This window comes from Haemaphysalis longicornis, unplaced genomic scaffold, assembly GCF_048455015.1.
Source record: "Haemaphysalis longicornis isolate Haplotype H1 unplaced genomic scaffold, Haemaphysalis longicornis Haplotype H1 scaffold_6, whole genome shotgun sequence".
Taxonomy (NCBI): domain Eukaryota; kingdom Metazoa; phylum Arthropoda; class Arachnida; order Ixodida; family Ixodidae; genus Haemaphysalis; species Haemaphysalis longicornis.
In genome coordinates, this window is record NW_027526407.1 from 26872039 (window position 1) to 26896846 (window position 24808).

At 48.5% G+C, this 24808-nt stretch overlaps 1 protein-coding gene across 5 annotated transcripts in view; it reads right to left on the minus strand.

The window, feature by feature from the left end:
- Positions 1-24808, minus strand: part of LOC144141447 (rab-like protein 2A) — a 135469-nt gene that overhangs the window by 19417 nt on the left and 91244 nt on the right. For 4 of the 5 annotated variants that reach the window (XR_013316605.1, XM_077673003.1, XM_077673004.1 and 1 more), the window contains exons 6-7: positions 23635-23732; positions 1837-1920 (exon numbers count right to left, since the gene is read on the minus strand). Coding sequence is in view for 4 of the 5 variants with exons in the window: in XM_077673003.1 (XP_077529129.1) it covers positions 1837-1920; positions 23635-23732 (182 nt within the window). In the remaining variant the exon portion in view is untranslated. Of the gene's footprint in view, positions 1-1836; positions 1921-9678; positions 9890-23634; positions 23733-24808 lie in introns of those variants that run through there. The other variant, XM_077673005.1, reaches the window with a different exon arrangement.

Below are 24808 nucleotides of genomic sequence, written 5' to 3' on the forward strand. Positions count from 1 at the left end.
CCAGCACAGACCGTTCGGCCAGGCCTGGAGTCGAGTGTCTGCCGAGCAAATCTCTTCAACAGCTTCCCTCCGGACAATGGTTGATGATCCTTATCGATCGAGATCTGCAGTCCCCGGCGGAGCAGCTATTACGAATCGACTGTGTGCATGTTGGCGCGCGGCACGTGGCCTTCGACTGCGCACAGCGCATGACTCTGGCGCCCACTAGACCCCTCCCTTTCCCCCCTCTCTTCGGCCTGTGAAGGGTGAGACCTGTGAAGGGTGTTCTTGTGTGTTTTGTGGTTTTTAGCGGCGTGCGCAATACATGGAAAGCGTGTGGATCGTTGGGACTTCTGGTTCTAAATTCTCGACCTTCGGCGAGCCGAAAGAGTGCGATTCCCGGGCTCGACCGGGGGCGTTGGTCTGCTAGTTCAGCTGTCTTGCTATAAGCACGCCACGGCGCTTCTGTTGTGAATCGTAGCTGACGTGTTGTGAATCGTAGCTGACATATTGTCGCATGGATTAAACAAGCTAAATTTTGTTCTTGGCTCGTCGTCGTTCGGAACGGAGGCAAATTTTCTGCTTTCTGCTCGTACACCACCCTAACACTACTTGACGGAGGCGACAGAGGTCGGTTCCGGGACGCCTTCGCCAATGTAACACGCACTTGAACGCTGAATTGAGCGCAATAAGGCACGTTTCCGAGCTCGCGTGATTTCCTCCAACCCAACAGCGGCGGATTCGATAGCCACTGATGGCTGAGAGCGGCAGCAGGTAGGCGCTGCCTTTCGGAAACCGTTGCGATCAGTCTGACACCCCAGCAGAGCGAGGATTCGGCGGGGGGTCATACCAACCAAGGAGAAGCTAGAACCATGCAACCTAGATCGCCGCTTCCTGTTTCCCGACAGCGCCCCCCTGCGGCGCAGCGATGCAGCTTTGACTGGTGTGCCTCGATGCACGCGGGTCTCCGCCATTCACGCGACGACGCTGGTGAACCCTAATTTGACCACGTTTGCTCCTGCGTGGACTTGTACTTAGGCATCACTTGTAGTGCGATTGCCATGTGTTACTTTTTCTGCGTACTCAGAGCTTTGTTGCAATACAGCGCACTGCGTCGTTTATTCCGTTAGAATATCGTACCTATGTGTTTAAACATTAGTATTGTCATCTCTTGAGAAATAATCTTACTCCTTGCACACTATTCCGTCCTACGGAAGTCAGTTTGTGTAGTTCCTTTAAAAATTAGTTCTTTTTTATGTATCTAATTATTTTATATATATGTAATGCAACTTTCTCTGGCATATGTATGTTTTCAATGCTAATGCTATATTCTGACAAACGCTGTGCTTATTCGACATATTGTTTGTTCATTTTAATGCTAAACCGCTAGCACATCAATAAATAGTAGAGAGGGGCTATGCCAGTAGCCATGTCATAAAACAGCGCTCAATTGACTCAGCATTACTTGTTGGCACTGGTATGCGAATTTTTATGCTGTGCGAGCGGACTACCTAAAGGTAAAGATACTAAAGATAAAGCCTTGCAATGTGAGTATGCAGTTAGATTTCAGTTGTGTGCAAGGCCTAAATTTCTAAGGTGGGTGTTTTACAAGTACAGCGTACAACTTTCCCATAGCCTTATCGCTCATTTCCTACAACAATTTTGTGACATAAATTTCTTGCAGAGAAATACTTAAACTAGGTTTTATTCAGAGCAAGCATATGTGAGGTGGTTCAATTCATTTCTGGGGTGATGCAATGCTCATTTTTTGACTGGTTTATTGTCGTCAAATTAACATTTAGCTGACCATCATCGCCAACTTTGCGGTCATCCAGACAAAATATTTGTTACTCTCACCTCTAATTCTTGCAACACTTGGTCAACAAAATCCGTGGGGTCCTTTCGATACCTGTAGGCGGCTGTTATTGCTTCTCGAAACACCTGCACACAGTAACCCAAACCATTAATATCTTGTCGAAAAGATCAGTGAAGGAAAGTTTGACATCCACCTAAATGCAGCCATACGGCTACAAAGGAAAGCTATACAGCTTTCTGGTCGAAAAGATCAGTACATTACTTTTAAATGGGACATGAACACAAAATACAACCTTGCTAATTTTAAATAACCAGGCTTCGGTGCTTCTCTCAGGTTCATTCCAGGCATAGAAGACGCTTTTTAACCGAAAAAACACGCTAGAAGTACTGAACAACTTTCACATACGGCGTCACAGGGACGTGTTATGGGCAGCGAGCAGTAAAAACGCAGTTATCAGTAAGTAGACGTACCGTTATTAATGTGATCAAACAAAACCAGAGGCCGCACTGCAATCGTCCAGTCATGTCTTAGGGCGTGTTTACACTTCGGCGTAGCGTAGGCGCGCGCGCGCGCGGCACGGTTACGGTACATCGACGAATGCGGGGACATCGGGTTTCATACTAATATACACTAGAGGGAAATCTGGCCCCACTGTCTGGGGGAGCCGCGCTTCGGCGAGCGTTCCGTCATGTACCGAGCAGGCACGTTCCACTGGTCCTTGGCATGGCTCATGAACAGGCTGAAAAGATGGCTGCAAAAACGGAGCAATATTACTGTAGAAGGTTCATCAAATTTGTTTTGTTGTTATAAAGTTGAACCTCCAAAAAGATTAATTTGTCACTGATTATGCAGAAGCTTCATGCAGGATGAACACGAAAAAAATGTTGCCCATTTTTTGTTGAATTTGGTTTCGGGACAAACCAGAAGCCATAAGGCTAGCTAAGCCAAGTAGGCGAGGAACGTCGCTAGCGGCAATGACGCCACCCACGGCGGCCCGCGACTGCAGTGACAGATTTTCATCTGGTATATATTAGTATGAAACTATTTTCGGAGACTCCTATACGCCTCGAGTTTCGAGATGGCTGCGCCGCCTGCCGCCGCTTCTACGCGACGCTTACGGGAGCAGCGCTGCGTGGCTCATTGGGACTTATGCAGGGTTTTTGGCCTCTTTTACTTCTTTTTGCCCTTCCGCACACTAAACAACTTGTTACGGTGATGTCTGCAGGCAAACGGTACGTTTAGGGCACTTCAAAAAAACAGCTACGGCTTGGTAGGGTGCTCGAACGCCAACAAGAGCTATCTGGGGGCGCTGTTCCGTGCGCTTGGAGGCCGTTCTTACGGGCGTCGGCGATGGCAGCAGCACATCACCACTGTCACCTCCTAATACGTCAGGCACAAGTGAATTCTATTGGCGCCTCTTTGAGACATGATACTGGCACAGTGAGCGGTTGGTTTCGTTGTGCAGCGCGGACAACAAATGCAACTTTGTTTTGAATACATACGTCGCAGAAAAATGTTTCGGGGATGTGATTATCCAATACCTGTCAATGCTGCTGCCGCCACCGACGCCCGTGAGAGTGGCGAAGAAGCGCGAAGTACCGCGTCCCACGATAGCTCTTGTTGGCGTTCGTGCACTCGATCAGAACGCAGCTGTTTTTTTTAAGTGTCCTAAACGTACTACAGTCGAACACGGATATATCGAACACGGGTATATCGAATTATTGTCTATATCGAACTCATAAATTATCCCCTTTAAAATTCTGTGTAAAAGTATAGGAATTCGTACGTTTATATCGAACCGTATTTTTCCCGACATTGGGTATATCGAACGCCGCGCGAGCTGGAAGGTGCTCTTCGGCGGTCGCTGCACCCCCGATTGAAGTTTGAGGAGGATGTAGAGGAATTTGCGGGCATGGCGAAGACTGGCTCGCGGAACTAATCCCCCTTACAGGAACGAATTTGCGCTTGCCCAGCCGGGCCCCACTACCGGCCGCCGTAGCATTAGCGGACGGACCCCGGTATTCTAAATCTCTCTAGGCACACAAGCCCGAGCGCTTGGAAAATGTGACAGTGCGAGGTAGGAATGCCCCGACTGCGCACATCCTTTTTTTTCGGCTGCGTACGTTCCCCAGCTTGCCGAAAAAGTTTTTTTCCCTCTCTCTATGGCTCTGTCTTCCCCCGATGTCATCTCGGGAAAGGGAAGAGGGAACGAAGGCGCTGGCGGCTTCCTCCTTCTTCTTTTGCATTTTGCTGATGTTGCTGCTCTTTGGCGAGTTGTCTCGCACCTTTCGGAGATCACTGTTTTTCTCAGAGATGACCATCGCGAGCGCTTTCTTGGAGTCCGTTCAGAGAGCCTTGGAATTGTTACCTTCAAAGTTCTTGTGGTACGTGTGCGCTGTTCTTCTTTTGCGTGCGTGTTGTGAATGGTGTACGAAGGCGCAGTGTACTGCTGGAATTTTCTTGTTGCGCAGCCTCGAGAAGATCGAGACCAGCGTCTTTAATTTCATTTCCAGGACGAAGAAGCAGGCCAAGATCAGCGATTTTTTTTTCACGGAAATAAAGCGTCCTGTTGCGTCGTGAGTGCGGAATTAGTTGTCATTCTTGAATGCGACGATCGGTAAGTGATCGTCCGCCATAGGTGAGGTCTCAGAGCGCATATTTTTTATATAGAATTTTTTATATATCGAACTATTTCGCGATCCCCTTGGAGTTCGATATATCCGTGTTCGACTGTATTTGCTTACAGACATCACCATAACCAGTTGTTAAGGGCGCGGAAAGGCAATAGGAAGCGGAAGAGAACCAGAATACTGTATCAGCTGCGCAGCGGTCATCCCGTAAGTGCCGCTGTGAAGTGGCGGCAGGCGGCGCAGCGATCGCGAAGCTCGAGGCGTACTAACCTACAACGCCGGCGCGTTCAGCAGAGCTTGGTGCAGTTCGGCGGCCCGGGCGCCGACATAGGACATGTCTCTATGCCGCTCGCGGCACGCCCGATGCGCCGGCCTCGTACCCTGTGCTCTGTCCGGCCAACAACATGTCGGAGTCATGACGTCACTGTTAAAAGTCACGTGGCAAAGACCTTTTCATCACTTCCTTCATAGTTTCACCCGATTGCTTTGTGCGTTAGTTTTAGTGCTACGTTCGCTTCGGCGTTTGGCGACCAAGTTGGTTTCTATCGACGTAGCTGCTATGGGCGTGGTACGTTGTCCTGGCCGGTTACTTAAACCAAGTAAGTGCAGCGTCGAGCTCTTGACACTCGTCTTCTAGTAGTCTGCTTCCTAGCCAGCTCACGGGTGAGCCGGTGTGCTGAGTCCTCGCCGGCGAAACGGCGACGGGTGGACACCGACCCATCTCCTGAATCGAGGATGAAGTTCGTCACTACTAGACGTGCGCTCCCTATCCTACAAGAGGTGCAAGTCATGTCGCCATCAGCAACAGCGTGTATCAGTGCGCTGCAGAGTTCACCACACGAAGTAATGCTGTGTTGTGATGTAGCGAATTCAGTGATGGGGAAATGATTGTGCGCACCGGGGCGTTGGGATAGCTGCGAAATGCTGTGATGCGGCACAGGGTAATCGCCTAAATGAGATGTGGTCTAGTGCACTGTGTTGTGGCCTATCTACCCATTGCACGCTGATATCGCTCTTCATGTCCGCTGGCTCGGCGGCTGCGATACTTGCACGGGCAGCGATTGTTGCAGCCCGACGTTGCAGGCAACAGGCTTTGCTGCTGTGCACTTGTGATGGGCGGGTAAAAGACAGGAGGAAGATGCTGAAAAGCAATGAGCGCTACAAAAACAACGGACGATAAAAACGAATGAGACAGGCGTACTTGTCGTCCTTTCTTCTCGCACGTTGCTTTTGCAGCGATATTTTTTTATCCTGTTTATATCATAAACCAACTCTACCAAGAGCACGTTTTGAAGAGAAAGATGCTTTGGGGGAGTGTTGCAATTCGAGAATATTCGTCGGTTGGCGTCCGAGTTGGTTTCTCTCAACGTAGATACTATGTGTATGATAATGTTGTCGTGACAGGTTACTTAAATCAAGTACAGCATCCAGCTGTTAGCGCTCGGCTTCGCGTTGTGTGCTCGCCTGAGCCAGCTCACAGGTGAAGCCAGCATGCTGAGTTCTCGCCGGCGAACTCCGCAGTGACAGCAATGCTTTGAACAACGCCGCCAAAACGGAGACAACACGAAGGCGCCGATCCATCTCCTAAAGAATCAAATCAGCAACAGAGGACGAAGTTTGCCACCACTAGTTCTGTGCTTCTTATATCACAAGACACGTTGCCATCAGCTAATAACATGCATCAACGCGCCAGAGTTTGCCACACGAACAAATGAAGTGCTGTGATGCAACGAATACAGTGATTTGAAAATGCTTGTGTGCATCGGGGTGTCAAGCTGGACGTATCAATTTGGATTGTGATTACGGTGATGCGACACATAGTAAATATGTGAACGTGACGCAGTTGAGTTTATGTGTTCCTGTATATCGACTGATTCCACGGTGAGAGAGAGAGAGAGAATGTTTTTAATGGTAAAGGCCAGGATAGCCAAGACATGGTGCTAGGCTTGCTATCGCCCTTGATGTCAGCGCACTTGGGATGCTTGCACAAGTAGCGATTACTGCAGACAGCCTTGTAATGTGGACTTCCAAATACAAGGGCCTCACTTTTGCACCGCCCAATTGGTGAACAGCGTGAACGTTTAAGCAAATCAGCGGGAAGCTTAAGACATGTAAACTTTGATAGCTGTGCACTTCACAGAGCGAACTGCTGCAGCAAGTGATGAGCCATTCTGCAACCACTACTGCCTTACCTGACCTGATTACAGCAAGTGACGTTACAAGATGAGGGTACTAATAGATAAGCTATCTGCACTGGCGTGGTACTTTGGTGTCCCTCTATTTCCTTAGTGCCGGAACACTTCCAGCTCATCATCATCACAGACTTTATAAATCAGAGCCAAGAAGTTGCTGTGAGTGATCGTAGCTGTATACTGATTTGTACGGCGAGCATCCCCTGACCAAAACACCTTCTCCCTTGGCGTCATACACCTATGACCACTGTTTCTCAGGCCCACTTCACACTGCACACAGAAGCACCCATTCCACTGAGAGAAGAAACAGTCACCTTTGCAAGCCTGACCAACTGAGATGTCAAACATCACTTGTACTTATTCAATCCAAGTTGTACGTTGTGCTGTCAAAACTGTAGATGCTTTCCGACACAGGGTCACATGTGTACACTGGTTCAATCAGCACAGTGAAGCACTGGAACACGAATATGCTTTGAGTCCACCAGCATATTCATGCTCACAGTTCGAGATTTCTATGCAGTGATTGCAAGGACACAGCCTGAATGTTCCTCCCTTTGCGAGCCACATATTCCACCTGCCTTACCTGAATGCTTGCCAAATCACCGCCTTCAGGTCCTGTCACTTTTTTAGCTCAAAAATGTCTGCCCTGTAATTTTCTGATGCAACTGCTCGGTTCATTGAAATGTTTCGTTGAAATGTCGGTTCGTTGAAATGAAACTTCCTCTCCAAATATTTGTAGTGGAGTGGCCCTCTCACTTTTGCAATCTGAACTTAAAGAACCAACACGGGCTCATCTAGGGTACTGCCCATGTCTGGCCCTCAGGCTGAAGAGGGTGCTGATCACTTAGTCTGGAACCAAGACCATGACCATTTGTGGCAGTCTGTACAGTGGAGGTACTCTGCTGCTTGATAACCTGCGCGACCGACTGCTGAATGCATTGAGTGTAGTCCGCCCATTTGTGCTACCAATACTCCTTACTCTTCCCTTCTTAGTCTCTTTTCCTACCCTTTTTTCTCTATCATTTTCTTTAACTCTGCGAAGAAAGGAAAAAAGTGGGAAGAGCACTGAAAAACTTGGACGTTAAGAGGTGCCTAACTGAAGTCGGTCAGCAGCAAAGCAGTATGGTTTTTCGATTGATTAGTCTTGGCCTCGCCACCAACACCCTGAGAAGATATTTGGCTTTTGTTTCTTGCATGTCTTCTTATGGTTTGGAGACTCCTCAGACTGCCCGTGAACTATCTGCAGTGAATCAGACTGTAGAGCCCGACGCGTATGTTATGCAACTGAGTCATATGTGCAAAACTGCAAATATTTATTTCTCACTTTATTTGTTTTTATTCATCAAACGTGACAAGGTAGACCCATCTAATTGTTTTCCAGCTCCGAGTCTGCTTTCAGCAAGGTGTGTGTTGGCGGAACAGGAATGCTCAACGTCTACTGAAGTTTGTGGACCGTACTTTACCTTCGGACCGTACTTTATTTTGCCGCCAACCCCCTGGAGATATTTGGCTTTTGTTCTTGCATGTCTTCTTATGGTTTGGAGACTCCTAGGACTGCCCGTGGACTATCTGCAGTGAATCAGACTGTAGAGCCCGACGCGTATGTTATGCAACTGAGTCAACTTAAAGCATATGTGCAAAACTGCAAACATTTATTTGTCACTTTATTTGTTTTTATTCATCAAAAGTGACAAAGTAGAACCATCTAATTGTTTTCCAGCTCCGAGTCTGCTTTCAGCAAGGTGTGTGTAGGCGGAAAAAGAATGCTCAACGTCTACTGCAGTTTGTGGACTGTACTTTACCTTCGGAGCACTCAATATATTTAGACTCTCGGCGCCGTTCTCTGAGGAGACAATCCTGGGCCACTGGCCTTCTCCGTCATCTACGGACAAGGCGACAAAAGCGCTCCTGTGTTTCCTCAAAACGACGGAATTGCACAAAAGACTGTAGCGCAAGACTACTCTCTACGAACAGTCTGAACTTTTTTGTCTATAGTGTCCTACCGCTGGGCACACCACTCCGCGCTCTGTCCGTACCTTTCCCCTTCTTTTTCTATTTTCCTTTTTTCTCATTGTTCCCCCTTCCCCCGTGCAGGATAGCATACTAGGCCGTAGCCTGGTTAACATTCCTGCCTTTCCTTTACTTTTTTTCTCTCTCTCTCTCGACTTGAAATTTTAAAATGTTTGCTGCACAGAGCCTTCTACAGTTTTTTTAGAACAGGAGATCCAGGAATTTTGTCTGGGACACATTTAAGTTCTAGGCAGCTCTGTCAGGAACCAGTCCAAGGATGGCGGCAAACCTTTCTTGGTCCTCCTAAATAAGTTGAATTCTGACCGAAGAGTGCCAGCGAAGCATGAAGTTGCTGAATGCTTTCTGCCGGGAATTTCAACTAAGCACACGCATGCACCAAGTCACGTTCCAAGTGCACCGTGGTGTTGAAATCTTGGCTGCGATGCTCTGACCGGCTAGAAAGCTGTTAGTACCAGCAAAGTGTTTGAAGGAAGTCCACTTTCTTAGCCGAGCTTTGCGGGGTTCCCTTGAAGACTCAAATGCACCTTAAGGATGGCGTCCTTCCCTGCAGCGACTTGTTCATTTCAGCTAAAAAAATTGAGGAGTCACCATGTCTTACAGAACTGGATGGCCAGCGAAGCTGTTGGGAACGATGCCATCAGTAACTGTATACAGGCTAACAAAGTTAGACAGCAGGCAAGGGTCTGCAACTAACCCTTTGAACTAGGTTGCGAAACGTCCTTGAAAGTTACCCCGCACAGCCGCCGTCGCAACCAGACCGCTGGTAAGGCGCCGAGCTGCTCGGTCCATAACTCTGTCGCCGTTCCATCTCCATGCTACAAGTGATTTCCCAATTGGTGATGTCCCCGTGATCAGCGGCTGGCTGTGCACGGGTTCACAGCCAGTGTTACAGACATTCACGTCGGAGCCTCCCGGGAGGTGCACTTGCCCTTAAGGGGCATGTGCATGGCTGTTCGCGTTCATTCTCCTTGCTTGTCTTTTTATTGCATTAGCAATGCATGTGGTACAGCAGCAAAAACATTTGCCGTCAACCTGTGGACACAGACCAATGTAAGAACATAGAAGCAAAGAGCTAGTGTGCAAAAAAAAAGACCTCAAACCGAGTGGGTGGCCACATTGGCGGTGGTGGTGATGCATTCACGCTTATGGCCGCCTAGCTGCTCAGGGTAACGTTAAGTTGAGGTGGCAGCGGCTGCATGTTTCTGCGTCTCGGCATGCTTGGCACGATGTTTGGATTATCCCTGCAAATGGCGTACAACCAATGCTGCATTCTGGGCTTCTGAACAGAGACAAGGTGTGAAAGGCAGGCCAATCCTCAAGACGCGGCTCTGAGGGCAACGCATGATGAACACTTTCGTGAAATAAGTGCACAAACCAAATAAACAGTTCAAACCTTTCATGGAGTAACAATATAATACACGTCAAACATTACGTACCGAAGCCGAGAAAAAAATATAATACAACTTCACAAATGTGGAATGGGGCACTGACGCATTTAAAGTATCCTCGGTTTTTGGCAATTTTTTTTCTTGCTCTCGGGATTGTAGATCACCTTCACCTTTTTTCTGCATACCGACTAGATGAGAACACCCAACCAATAGGAGGCTAGCAGTTTCGCTATGAAAGCCTTGAGAATTGCAGCAGCTTTGTAAATGTAATCTGCCGCATCTGCGTACAGCAGCCAAACTAAAGTGCCATGGGTTCCGCAAGGGTGCAATACATTAAGAGTCGAGTTCACAAACTAGGCAGTAGTATGGATGCTTGTATTTTGTTATTTCGAGCATATCAAGATAGCTTTTGTTCTCCGTTCTGCACCAACATTTTGAAATACGAAATAAACAAGTATTCTTCCGGTTGCATTTGTTGTCGAGTCCAGTGAAATCCATATGATTCACCGACTTCCGACTTTTCCTATCATCTTAATGTACATTGACAGCAGGCATAGGTTGTGAAGAGTTTTAACGTCTTATTGTACATTAATAGCACGCCTAGGATGTGAAGAGTGGACTGTGATGATATATTTTGGGGCAACATCGCACAACTTGGACGCAACAAGCCTGAGGAAGGCGTTTTCAGGCGCCAAAAATCCGATATACGCACGAACCTAAAAATAGGCTTTTGTAGGCATGATCAACAGTCAATTGATATGTTTCAATTCCCGCAGTTTGTGCTCATAGGCTGAAAAGACCTGATAGGGACTCCAGGACAAAATTAGGCATTTTGTCCAAGGCTTCCTATCTCGTTATTATATTTTGTACATCAGGGCATGAGCTGTGTCACAAATATTATGCGCTCATGCATAACTTGGTTTTGTGGGGTGGAACTTAAGCCTTTTTACTGATGCTCACACGGTTTCTGTATGTATGTGAGTGGGCTCTACCAATAAACCTTAGTTGGAAGTAGCACTTGTTCAAGTAACCCTCCTTTGACTCTTGCCCACATTTTGTGGTTTACATGTGCGGAATTGAGTACAAACACGCTTAAAAGGCTACATGACAAATCCAGTACTTCACAGGTTAACTTGACCATAAGCTGCAAGTGCGACGAACATTAGCCACCCAGAGTTAAAATCCCTAAAGCAGAAGCAAGGGGTAATACGCACTCAATAAACTAAAAACAATATGAGGCTGTGTGGGCAAAAACTTTATTGCACTGAAATTTACCAAGAAATGTTAGTATCGAGTGCAATATGATCTCAGACCACGAATTTATTTCAATGTTTGTTTCAGCGAAGTTTCACTGAAGGAGCTAACAAGACCAGCAAAGCACTGTCTTGATATCAAAGCGGGTGGGCCCTCAGTTGTGATGATTCCTACGCTCAACAAAGTGCAAAGGTTTTATTAGAAACAAAAACTGCATGCAGTGCCAGCCTCACTTATTGAAATGCAGTCTCCTTATGACTGCTGAAGGGGGTACAAAAACAAGTCAGCTATTGTAAACACACCACCTATAAAAACTATTGGTGATCCCTTTATTATTTCTGTGCCTGAACCTTCTGATGTGTTTTGAGGTATTTGCAGCACATTGTGGCAAATTCTAATTTTTGTCCGCAGTGCAAATACGAAAGGCACAAGCTGTCGTTCATTGACTCTGATATGATGCTTTTAAATGGGTTATGTATGGAACCTACATCTTGGCTTTATTCAAAAGGTAAGGCAGTGGACATCATTGTTACAATATTGTTGTACGAGGAGCAACACTACCACCATTCAGGAATTAGAATATGTATGCAAGGGTAGATTTCACAAACAGGCAGCCAGAATGCAAAGTAGGCGTAGTAAACAAGGGGAGGGCAGCCACTTAGCCATCGGTTCCATTTTTGCGCAAAACGATGAAGCGTGAGCTAATAAAGTTTGTCACAACCAAGCAACTTGACCCAACTTTAACTGCAGCATCAAATCAGGTTGTCAAAGTTGCTGCTACTCCCTTTTGCTTTTTTTTCTCCTTGTTTTTTTTTTCTTTTGTAAAGTCTCCCATGCTATAGAAGTCTTATTTGCAACAACTAAACAGGAGCCGTTTTAAGTAAAAAAATGTTCGTACTTAAAGCCCGCAACTTTCTAAATTTTATGTTTTTAGTAGTGTCTAAACAAAATAGGGGAGCGCGAACAATTCTGCTTTTGAAGCTTTGTTTGAAAAGTTCCAAATAGGAACAAATATTCTCGAATTGAAGCGCTCCCCCAAAGCATTTTTCTTGAAAACGTGTTCTTGTTCGAGTTGGTTCATGATATTAACAAAATAATAAAAAAACGATCGCTACAAAGACAAAGTACAGGGGAGAAGAAATGCGGACGGAGCACACAGCCTCCGACGCATGCCCCACCGTCTGGCTGCACTGTCAGTAAACTGCGTGCAGGCGTAGTTTTTTCCAGAGCGTTTGCGAGTGTGACCTACATTACTGGGAAATGCTTGACCAAGAAGCGACGTTGATCGTTTATTTTGAGGCGTCTTTTCAAGCTGCGTCGCCACTGAGCAGGATGAGCGTTGGAAGGCATCATGCTAGCTGCAATCAGCCTGCTGCGTGCTTGGCTTCCAAATGTAGTAGATAACAGCATGCTCAGTGGCGACAGCGTAAAAAGGCGCCTCAAAATAAATCACCGGCGTCGCTTCTTTATCAGGCATTTCCCATAACAGTAGAACACACTCTCAAACGCTCTGAAAAAACTACGCATGCGCGAAGTTTACTGACAGTGCAGCCAGGCGGTGCGGCATGCGCCGGAAGCTGTGTGCTCCGCAATTCGCATTTCTTTTATTCCCCCCTGTACAAGAAGAAAGGACAAGTACGCCTGTCGCATTCGTTTTTCGCGTACGTTCTTTTTGTAGCGCTCATTGCTTTTCAACACTTCCCTCCTGTCTTTTACCCACACATCACAAGTGTATGACAGCAAAGCCTGTCGCCTACAATGGCGCCCTGCAACAATCGCTGCCCGTGCAAGCATCACAATCAGCCGCCGAGCGAGCAGACATGAAGGGCGATATCAGCGTACACTCGGTAAACACAGTGAACTCGACCACATCCCATTTCCGCATTCACCCTGTACCACATCACTGCATTTCACAGCTAACACAATCCGAATGTGGTACGCCAAGCTTGACGCCCCGATGCACACAATCATTTCCACATCACTGAATTCGCTACATCACAACACAGCATATCTTCGTGTGGTGAACTCTGCGGCTGCTGTTGCTGCTGATGGCAACATGACGTACAGTCTTTGTCAAAATTTTGTGGGCCACGGTGACCGTGGCCAGAGCAGGCGCACGGCCGAGCAGGGGCGCTGCGCATGCCGCTGTCGGCTGGTTGCGTGGCTAAAGAGAGCGAGGGGAACTTCTGCTCTCGCTTTCGTAGTGTGGCCGGCGCGAAAGTACTGCGCAAAGTGCCTGCGCCGAAGCGGAAAGCGCTTGCTCTGAGGAACCGGCCCCGCTGCACTGACGGGTAAAAAGCGCAAAGGCTCATGGGTACGTCGTCTGCTACCGCCACTTCCGGTTCGAGATCTCTCCTGCCCTCCCGTACGTCTGCGTGCGCCGGCGGCTGTCAGGCGCGTGCGTGCGTGTTGTTTATCTGTCACAGGGTGCTTACCTGTCAGATAAACTCCTAGTAGGGTCAATCGTTGTTATTTATGAAATTCCCGATGCATGAGCGTTTTTTTTCCCGGTGGAAACAGATAAATAACAAGCACACACCCGCGTGAAAGCCGACGGCGTACGGGAGGCCAGGAGAGCTCACGAACCGGAAGTGGCGGCTCTCCGCGGGAGAAAACAATGGACCCATGAGCCTTTGCGCTTTTTACCCGTCACCTCGTAAGTTCCCCTTACTCTCTTTAGCCGCGCAACCAGCCGACAGCGGCCTGCGCAGCGCCCCTGTCCGGCCGCGCGCCTGCTCCGGCCGCGGTCGCCGTGGCCCACAAAATTTTGACAAAGACTGTACCATGCTTGTAGGATAGGCAGCGCAGAACTGGTGGTGACACTTCGGATCGGTGTCATCTCGTCGCCGTTTCGCCGGCGAGGGCTCAGCACGCCGCCTCACCCTCAGCTAGCTCAGGGAAGCAGACAAATCGAAGACGAGTGTTAGCAGCTCGACGGTGCACTTACTCGACTTAGGTAACCGGCCACGACAACGTATCACGCGAATAGCACTACGCTGAGAGAAACCAAGTCGGACGCCAAACGCCGAAGCGACCGTACCACAAAAACAAACGCGCAAAACAATCGGGTGAAATTATAAAGGAAGTGACGAAAGGTCTTTGCCACGTGACTTTATACAGTGACGTCATGACCCCGGCCTGTTGTTGGCCGGACAGAGCGTCCCGTACCCTGCGGGAACTCCACCAGACCGCCCAAATTGGGCGCGACGGCAGTTTCCTGAAGTTTACGACTTACGACAGTCGACGCGCTAGTCGCAAAACCTTCTGCGCATGCGTCAGACTGGTTACCATCTCGTTACGCTGCGCCGGGCGTGTGAGACTGTACAGTGGTAGGAATTGCCGCTGGCGTAGTCCCGCCGACGTGTCGTCGCCGACCGCGCGGTCGTGTTCCCGTGCGCCGGAAAAGTCGGAGTACCGTCAAACCCGGCTATAACGAACCCGGATAGAGCGAATTATGCTATATATCGAACAAAAATAATTCAGTTACGGAAATACATGGGAAACATATTCCTTATAACGAAGTTCACATCCGATATATCGAACTCTGGGCGCCTAGAATGGCCGGCGAAATGCATGATCTCGGAGCGGCGATTGAGATGTGGATTAGCCGCGACCACGGAGCAAGAGCCGCGACTGAGACATTGCGCCTCGCACGGAGCGACGTGACGCCCAATACTTTCCGGAACTGTTTCCGATGTGCGGGACTCGCGACGGAACCCGCCCAGTCAGTGAGTGCGGACCAAGACAGCAGCATCGGTGAACTGTGATAAGAGCTCGCCAACGTTCCCGATGATGTCGCCAGTGAAATCCGTCCGACGCTTATAATGAAGCGCTTTCGGCAGTCGATGTGCTCCGCCAATGCATCTTAGATTTTTGAGGACACGGACTCGAACTGTGCAAACAATGTTTCGTGCAGAGAATGCTATGCTAGTTGAAGCCGCCAAAACGAAACTGAAATCACCGTTTCTTTTTTCAACGTGGGCTGTTAAGGCGGAAAGTAGCTTTGGTATTTGCAATAAATGCATTCTTTTGGTCTGGTAATGGCTACTGTATTGTGTTCGTTTCTGCATACGCGGATGGCGGAGTTGGGGAGGGGGCGGGGGGCTCCCGCGGATTGCGAACTCGTAACATTAAGCTCGTAATAGGCGGGTTCGGCTATATCGAACTATTGGATATATCGAACTAATCGCGGTGCATATTGCAGTTCGCTATAAACGGGTTTGACTGTATAACCCGCCTTAAATTAGCGATGAGCGAATTTGGCGGCCGCCACTCGAACAAACAAGATTCTGTGACGTCAAACAAAAGCTGCCGGAAAGTGGCTAGGGAGCCGCCACTGCCTCAAATATTTTGGTTAATATCTTCGTCGTCTTTCTTTCGAAGTTTGGGATAAAATCGGTAATATTTATTGTTAGGACAAAGCAGTCCAATGAACCAAACTCAATTTTGTCTTCGTGGCCTCTTTAATGATTTGCCCTAGTGTCTTCTTGTTGGTTTGTTTGGCGTAGCTTGTTTATTTTCTTTTCTTGGATAACTTCACTTCGTTATTTAGCTGCAGGTTTGAGAAACAAGCCTACAGCAAAACTACAACTGTTTGTTCACCAGTGTTTAGTATTCTCTCCAATTATTCGTACTCTAGGGCGCAGTGTGCGCGTACCGCAATCACAAAAACAGCAAAAAAAAAGTGTACACTGGAATTTCAAACACCATGTTAATTTTTCATCTTTTTTTAACTTCCGGGCCCTCAATCTGAGCCAACTATGTACAGTCTTTGTCAAAATTTTGTGGGCCACGGTGACCGTGGCCGGAGCAGGCGCGCGGCCGAGCAGGGGCGCTGCGCATGCCGCTGTCGGCTGGTTGCGTGGCTAAAGAGAGCGAGGGGAACTTCTGCTCTCGCTTTCGTAGTGTGGCCGGCGCGAAAGTACTGCGCAAAGTTCCTGCGCCGAAGCGAAATGCGCTTGCTCTGAGAAACCGGCCCCGCTGCACTGACGGGTAAAAAGCGCAAAGGCTCATGGGTACGTCGTCTGCTACCGCCACTTCCGGTTCGAGATCTCTCCTGCGCTCCCGTACGTCTGCGTGCGTCGGCGGCTGTCAGGCGCGTGCGTGCGTGTTGTTTATCTGTCACAGGGTGCTTACCTGTCAGATAAACTCCTAGTAGGGTCAATCGTTGTTATTTATGAAATTTCCGATGCATGAGCGTTTTTTTTTCCCGGTGGAAACAGATAAACAACAAGCACACACGCGCGTGAAAGCCGACGGCGTACGGGAGGCCAGGAGAGCTCCCGAACCGGAAGTGGCGGCTCTCCGCGGGAGAAAACAATGGACCCATGAGCCTTTGCGCTTTTTACCCGTCACCTCGTAAGTTCCCCTTACTCTCTTTAGCCGCGCAACCAGCCGATAGCGGCATGCGCAGCGCCCCTGTCCGGCCGCGCGCCTGCTCCGGCCGCGGTCGCCGTGGCCCACAAAATTTTGACAAAGACTGTACTATTAACCGCTGGCGCATGCTTGGGGAGGGGGGGTGCCAAGACGGCTGTGGGGACCGAAAATTTCGGAGGGGGGCACTAATAGCAGGAATAACTGCCTGTCAACAAAGAACTTCTGGTAATTTTTTTTTGTGCGGTTAAGCTACGCGCCAACCACATGCTGTTTCTATTATGTAAGTTCTCACCATCTTGCGATTTCAGTGGGAAAGAAATGAACGAAACAATCGGAAAGTTATGTGGAGTATGACGTCATCTTGTAGTCTTTCTGTTAATTTGTATAAATTCTTTGCTTTGGCTTTGTTTTATTCTTTTTCTTGTTGTGTTGCAGTTTTTTTTTTTGTTTTCATGTTATCCCCTTCCCTTTTTCCTTTTTCCCAACTTCCATTAAAAAAAATCCTGCGTACGCCAGTTTTCAACACCGGCAGTACGAAAAAGAAAAAAAAAATGACCAACAAACCGCATTCTGGCTTTTGCCCATTTTGTGCGTGTTCGTGGATTAATCAGTCATGTCGCTCACATTGATGCTTTTTCTTGCCAGAGTTTCCCCTAAATATTTTTTTCTCAAGTTAGGAGAAAGAAACTAGACAGCAGTAGCGACACCCAAACATAACGGGTGAACGCGGGAGCTTTAAACTGCCTCACGTAAATGTCGTGCTGCTCAGGCGGACCTCTTTCCAGATAGAACGACGTTTGAAATTCCGAAGGCCATTTGTCTCAAATGTCATTTCAAACGCCTGGGTAGCATGCGTACTAATCATGTGGGAATTCTAGTCCTCATGCGTCCCAACAGGTGCTCTTATTCGTGTAGCCCGCCTGCTGTACATACGTCTTTGATCTTTTCACACTGCATATAGGCACAACAGAAATCATTCTTTCGAGCTTAATGACTAGAGGAGAGATGTAGTGCTGTTTTTCTGTACACTACTTGTTCAATTCAATTAGCACCCTCGTACCAGTAACAATAACCCTTATATATAAATACTCAAGTACCTAGGAGCACGCTGCAATGACTAAAAATACCGCATATATAATTAATAACATTATGTAGCATAGGGCCATCAGCAACTCGTTTAGTTGAAAAACTTGAACAAACGCATTCAATATAAAACGTTTCTGTCAAATGTGTGATTCGGCCGCGGGGAAGTCGGGGGGGGGGGGTGCAGCGCCAGCGAACATGAGTCGCATTGGCTCCCGCTTTATCTCCCTCCAAGTGTGGAGCTTCCCCCTTTACCATCGTATGTGCTCTACATGGAGTTCCGATCCGTCTTCTGCAACACGTAGACAGCCAGCGATCCCCCCAGACTCTAAAGTACGTAGTTACCATCCACGTCATGATCTTCCATCTCGGTGACCGCGCTAAGCCTCGTCTCCAGGCTTAGCGACACCATAGTTCCTGCCATGACACCTACCATAACAACAACGGCAGGCCAGGGTAACCCGTCGACGTCCTATCGGCCCGGACCCCTCACCGTCAACATGTAATTTGACGAGCTAAGTGGCCGCGCCATTCCCCCCGTTAACCCTTGGAATACGGTGCTCGCCATCCGATACAGACTACATGACACAAAACAACCGAATCGCCACTCCACTTACAGGCAAGAAAACAACTGCAGCGACGTGCGTAATGCCATCGCCTTGTCTCCCGGACAACTACATAATGGATCGCTACGGATTACTATATAACCATGCATTTACCGACCCCGGTCCTGTCTTAGTAAACCTGCCTGGGCCTCCGGCGTCCTTGCAGCAAGTCTTGCTGGAGCAAGTGTCGTTTCGAGGACGCAGTTTCTCAACGAAGTGATCGCAGAAACGTCTTCCAGGCCCACCAGAACCACATTTTCGGCAGCCCGGACATGGGCCGCTTTAAATAAAGTTTGATCTCTCTCTCTCTCAACAGGATCGCAATCTCTATGTGGCAAGTACAGCCATGGAACGCCCAGATAGAAATTATGCAAAGTAAAATAACGGCAATTAACCTCGGGAGTGCAAACTACCACCCAACAAATTTCGTGGCGTGATCTAGAGCACTGCACGGGCTCGGGCCAGCCCGAAAGCCCGGGCCCGACCCGGCCCGCGGGCCGGGCCGGGCCGCCGGATGTCGATTTTCGGCGGGCCCGGGCCGGGCTCGGGCTCGACGCCGTGGGCTCGGGCCGGTCTCGGGCTTGAATTCATCGGCACGGCCGTTAATAGGTCCGACTTGAAGTGTAGAAAAGAGCACCAAAATGAATATTCTTCGTTTATTTTTGCGCGCTTCTTGCTGTTCTACGCATTGTTTTAAAAACGTGTTTTGCTAGGTCTGATGGCCACTATACTGAAATTTTAATGACATTTCTTGTACTGCATCAAGATTTTATATTTTGGTGTATAACATACCAAAGATACGATTACAAGGAATTCCCAAGAGGGGAACGAATTAATTCAGATATCCTGGAGCTGTGCACCTATGTCTATGTATGTACACGTGTGTTTTAGATGTCGCACCAATCAAAATGCGGCTGCCGTGGCCGGGAATCAAACACGCATGCCACAGAAACACCACCGCTTAACGACCACTGCAGGTGAAGTATATTACGCGCGCACATACTCGTTGATCCAAATGCGGATCAAAAACTTCAGCTATACCAACTTGTGGCCGAGACAACCACGTGAAGTTGCCAAGAGTCTGGTAATCAAAGGTGATGGTGTCTCTCGTCTAAGAATACGAGCTACTATAACGCCGATGTGGCGTGAACTGCAGACGGTGAAAGCTAAACTACGTGCACTTTTAAACCCTTATTTTTTTGCGTTCAGTTCATGACGTGCTTGTACAGACCAGATGCTCCGTCTGATCACCCGGAATATAATAAACAAACTTTCTTCAGCGTCAAAGATCGGGCGTGGTACACACGCTTGGGCCCTCCCTAGGCCAAAAAATAAATCACCGGGCCGGGCCGGGCCCGGGCTTGAGATGGCGGGCCCGAAGCCGGGCTCGGGCCAGGCTCACTTCTGAATGCCCGGACCGGGCTCGGACTTCGCGAAGCGGGCTCGGGACGGACTAGGGCCTTAAAATCAATCCCGTGCAGTGCTCAAGCGGGATCCATGGTCACCCCCCCCCCCCTCCGACGACCTAGAAAATTTTCGGAAGCCAACCAGGGTTGGTAGCGATGAAGAACACAGCCCGCTCAGACGTAGCGCCCGGGTGCCATTGACGGGCAGATGTGGCCTCCTCCTCCTTCACACTCGGCGCATGGGTCGCACCACATCTGCCCTTCAATGGCACCCGGGCACTACGTCCGAGCGGGCTGTGTTCTTCATCGCTACCAACCCTGTCAACGCATCTGCTTGTCCACTCTGTGGCGACGTCTGACATCGTCAAGATATATGCCCTCACTCGGACTCACCGATGTATCGTCACCCCCGCACAACTGCCAACCTACGTGCAAACTATGCCACATCCCACCGCCAGAAAGGGGTACCCGAAACACGTCTTGCCCACTTAGCATGAAACGGGTGATCTCACCACCCCCAGCTGAAATAACGAAGACTGCCCACCAGGGCATCCGCCAACACCAAACACCAGCACCGCGGCCCGCTTCAACAATTTGAGCTGGTCTAACACCGCAGCGCAAGCTCTTGCTACTCACTCCTCCTCACCAAGCCCCCACTCTCCGACGTTGCTCATAACTTTCCCCTTCCACCCAAAGCAGGCAGGCCCCCGAACGCAGCTCAACGAATCTCCCCTAAGCCCCCTGTTGAATCTTTTTTCCCCGAGTACATAGAAGTGATCGCAGATGTCGGACAAAGAGGACGATGAGGAAGTGTGGTGGCGATCGGACGTGTTCTCTCTGTGATCGGTTGTAAGCACAGATATCTTTTCCCTGAATGAAGGTGTTTTAGTCGCGACATAGTGGTGCTGAAACCCGAGGGGCCGAAACACACTCAGCCAACTTCTCAATTCATTTGCGGTAGCTGCGGCTGCTATTCAGCGCCCCTCCCACTACCCCTACCACAACTCCCCCGTCTTTACGTGCTGAGCACGCCCCGGCCCTTCTCTTCCTTGAAGAGAACATCCCGACACGAATCATCCCCCTCGCAACCCAAGAAAGCCAAACGACACGACATGCTTGACCCAATTCTGTAATAACAAAAAGGCACAACTGGGGTTCTACATCAGCTCTACGCCCGTGCCGATATTACTAACCTCCAGGAAACCGGCATCGCTGCCTCTATAATTCGTGGGTACAGGCCTGCACTCCATGGTGCCCCTTCAGCGCACTGCAACACTAGTGTCGCAGCAGGGGTGAACGTAAACTGCTCACCCCTCTTCAAGCAATCAACATCATCGTGCAAGACGTCAAGCGAACAGCGCGACGAAATCCTTCTGCTTGGTGACTTTAACGTCCCTCAGGCTACAAAAAAAGAGCGGCTTTCCTCCACGCCGTCGAGCGTCACGCTCTAGCCCTTTACCTGGACACACTGTAGAACAGTGCATCACACGGCACGGCCCTTCACCTCACATTCGCAACCAGAGTGGGGAATTAACGTAGAGAATGCCCTACGGAAGTAAACCCTACCTCACTAACATCGTACTATATCCCAATTGCACATACACTTAAAAATTGGCACCACGAACATCACTAATTTGCTCGCTTTCCGCAGAGACACCACCTCCTATCCCCGACAGCCCAGACGGGTGGGCATGGGCATCCCGTCTAGAAGCATACCAAAACGGTTCCCCTCACCGAGAAGAACACTGCCGCCAACACCCATTTGCTCTATCTCTGGGCAGCCCGCCGAGGGCTAGTGAAACGGTGGCAACGACAGAGACATAATCATAGCCTGAAAAAAAAACGTATTTCAGCAATTCCTTTATAAGAGCGACCCTGCATGCTCAAACATTACGAATGTATTATCGGCGTTCCTTTTGCGACAAGCTAAAAGTACTCTCGGCACCAAACCCATCTAGAACGTCCTCCAGAAGCTAATTTGTGAAAAACTTACTCGCACAGCCACCAACCGCCAATACATAACACACATACACAAAACAGTGGTACGCCTCCCCCAGCAATCCTCGGTCGGGTCCCAGTCAGGCTGCACGCGCAACCAAAGCTCTCTTGGTGTATGTCGCAAAACTGGTCAGAGTTTTGTGAAAAACTTTTGATACGGGACTGAGTATTTTGCGCGTATCATTCCGACATCTTTTCATTTTTACAATTATCTTTCTCCTTTCTCATCTGGTGTAACAAGCCACGGTGACGGCTCGGCTAGCATCGCCGTTTTTTATCAAATTTGTTCTCTCTCCCTGTTCTCCATTCTATCAGAGATCACCTCTTCGGCCACCCAGTCACGCACCCACCTCACCCTGCCACCATCTCCACGAGGCCACCAATTCCCAACCTACTCACAACAGTGCGCCCAGTGGGCCTGCCTCACTCCCTGGGAGCGGAGCAGCACATGATCCGGCCCGCGAGCGCTATTTCCGGGGTTTCCCAACAGGGCCAGGTGGCTCGGCCTCTACGACGGCTACTATGCATCGTCTTGCACCATACATCAGCGACATCCTATCCCACTACCGCCGCGTGCGCTTCAAACGTGCGTAGGAGACATGATTGAGCAGTTGCAGCACAATAATTACAGAAGTGGCAACAAGGGAATAGCGATGTGCGTCCTCTCTAAAGGTCCTCTTTGCTTGGTGATGTGAACTCCAAAGTGACATCCAGAAAAGGAGATAAGGACGAAAAGAATAATTGTGGCAATGAGAGGGCGCATGCGGCAATCGATGCTTTCGCTATCACTATATCGCACGGTGGGCTTAAAGAGGCCATGCACACAAAACAACGAGTCTGGTTCGTTCGAAATATTTCCTCGTTATAATCATACGCACACTTCGCTCAAATAAGCAATATAATTAGGGAAAAAAGGAATGGCCATGCGACCCACAAGCTCATTTCACGCTACAGAACCTATGATGTTATATGCCCAGCTGTGCGGTTGGCTGAGGCCGACAAAACAAAAGCAAATTAGGCAGGACTTATAAGGCTGCCGAACGAGCTATTTGCGCTTAAATGTATTGCGTATGCATTTTACAGCTGTAAGAATGGCGGGGTAAACAATTAAAGTTACGAAAATGCACGTAAACATAGAAGTACCGATGCGCACTGCTGTTGGTACTAGGCGCACTATGCTTGTTTTAGCTGCACAGCAGACCGCCGCTTTGGAGTTGTCTTACACTACACTGGCCGATTGGCGTAAGCGACGTTGTCTTACGTGACATTGTTTGTCGAGCATACACCATGTTTCACGAAACGAATACTTTCTACCGTAACAAAACCAAGTCAGGTGTGCAAATGCGGTCAAAAACAAAGCAAGTGCGGACAACGGCTGACTAGGGTAGCGCCATGGACTGACGGTAAGCAAATCTGCAAAGACTAATGACGCACCAAAAGTGCGTTTGAATACCCACCCTCAAGACTTCATGGCAGACGTCACGAAAACACACTATTTGGCGGGCGAATCAAACTTTTAACCTAAATTCATTAATTTCTCATTGAATACGGCATCGTTTGCTGCCGGACAAGCGCTGGGGGCACCATAAAATACGAAATATTTCGAATAAGCCAAACTTCTATTTTGTCTGCATGGCCCCTTTAAGCGTCCTTGTAGTTTTCTCGTAATTTTCAGTTGACCAAGATGAAGCTCCCTAATTACTGCGACAAACTTGCCGTAGAGTGAAAGCGTATGCTTCAGAAATGAATTGTGTATGGTGGAAATAAAGTGTTAGCACCATTACTCAGCAATGCGCACAAGGTAAAACCTGTCGGCTCTCTGAAAGGAAGCATTATACCTTGTTCCACTCGTAAGAAAAATATATAGAAAGTTTACCTTAACAACATTGGTGCCGTCTGACGCTGAAACAAAGTAGAAAGGCATTCCATTCTTGCGTCCAAAGTTGAAACTCTTTTGAACGACTGTTGAATCTTCTGAAAATATTGTGAACATCAGACAATTTAATTAGTGTCACAATACTCAATTAAACTGAATATTATTAACAGTCGTGTATTTCTGTCTCGGCAACTCATTGCACTCGGTAAAATTGCACTGATCGTAGGCTACATGTAGTACTGCAGTGACAACTTAAATAGCCGTTGCATGAAGCACTACTCAGTACATCTAAGAATCCATTTCAAAGAGCTGAGAGACATCATAAGAAACAAGTAAAACATATCGTAATCTATCATTTACAATTCAGCTTCTAGTGTGAAATTAGTGATATATATTTAACAATACTGAACATATTCACATTTCTCTGCACCTTGAAAAGGAGCCGTCATTAGCGGATGCACGCTTAGAAGATACTATTGTCCTGTAGCTAAAATGGGTTTGCGTGCGCTTGATGCGCGGAATTATAGGCGCGAACGCCGGATACTCCAAGTGTTGGCGTCTATCACTGCCGTTTCTGTTACCTAGATGTTCTAATTGATAAATTACTTTGGGTGTCATGTGGCCTCCGGGTCGCATGAACACTGAATATAAACGTCCTGCTTTCATAGAGCTCCTCTCGACATATAACAAGACAAGAAGTAAGGGAAGTGTTTGGGATTGTTGGTTCATATTGTCACGAGGTGAAAGACGACGCAATTGTCTTCAAGGAAAACACGTTTATTGGAGCGAACTTGTGCTCCCCTAACAACTCAAACAATACACAGGCGGCGAAGCAGCAGTCAACAAAGTGACGTGTGCAGGCGAGCTCCGGCGATTTGAATGCCCCGGCATCTGCTGTGCGGGAATTTATCACTCGGCGCGAGGGTTTCTCGAATAGTCGAAGGGTATCCAGAACACTAGATCAACGAAGATATTCTAGGCTGTTCACCTCAGTTCGGAACGCTCTCCCTATCAGAAGAGATAACACATGCGGCACAGAAAGAAAGAATGAAACACGTGCCTCCCTTGGCCCACAGACAACACCGATAGCACAGACCGGCGCAGCCGGGCGGCAAAAGCAAAACACAAATAAACAAACCTAATGCATGGTTCGCAGCATTGCCCCCCTCTAATA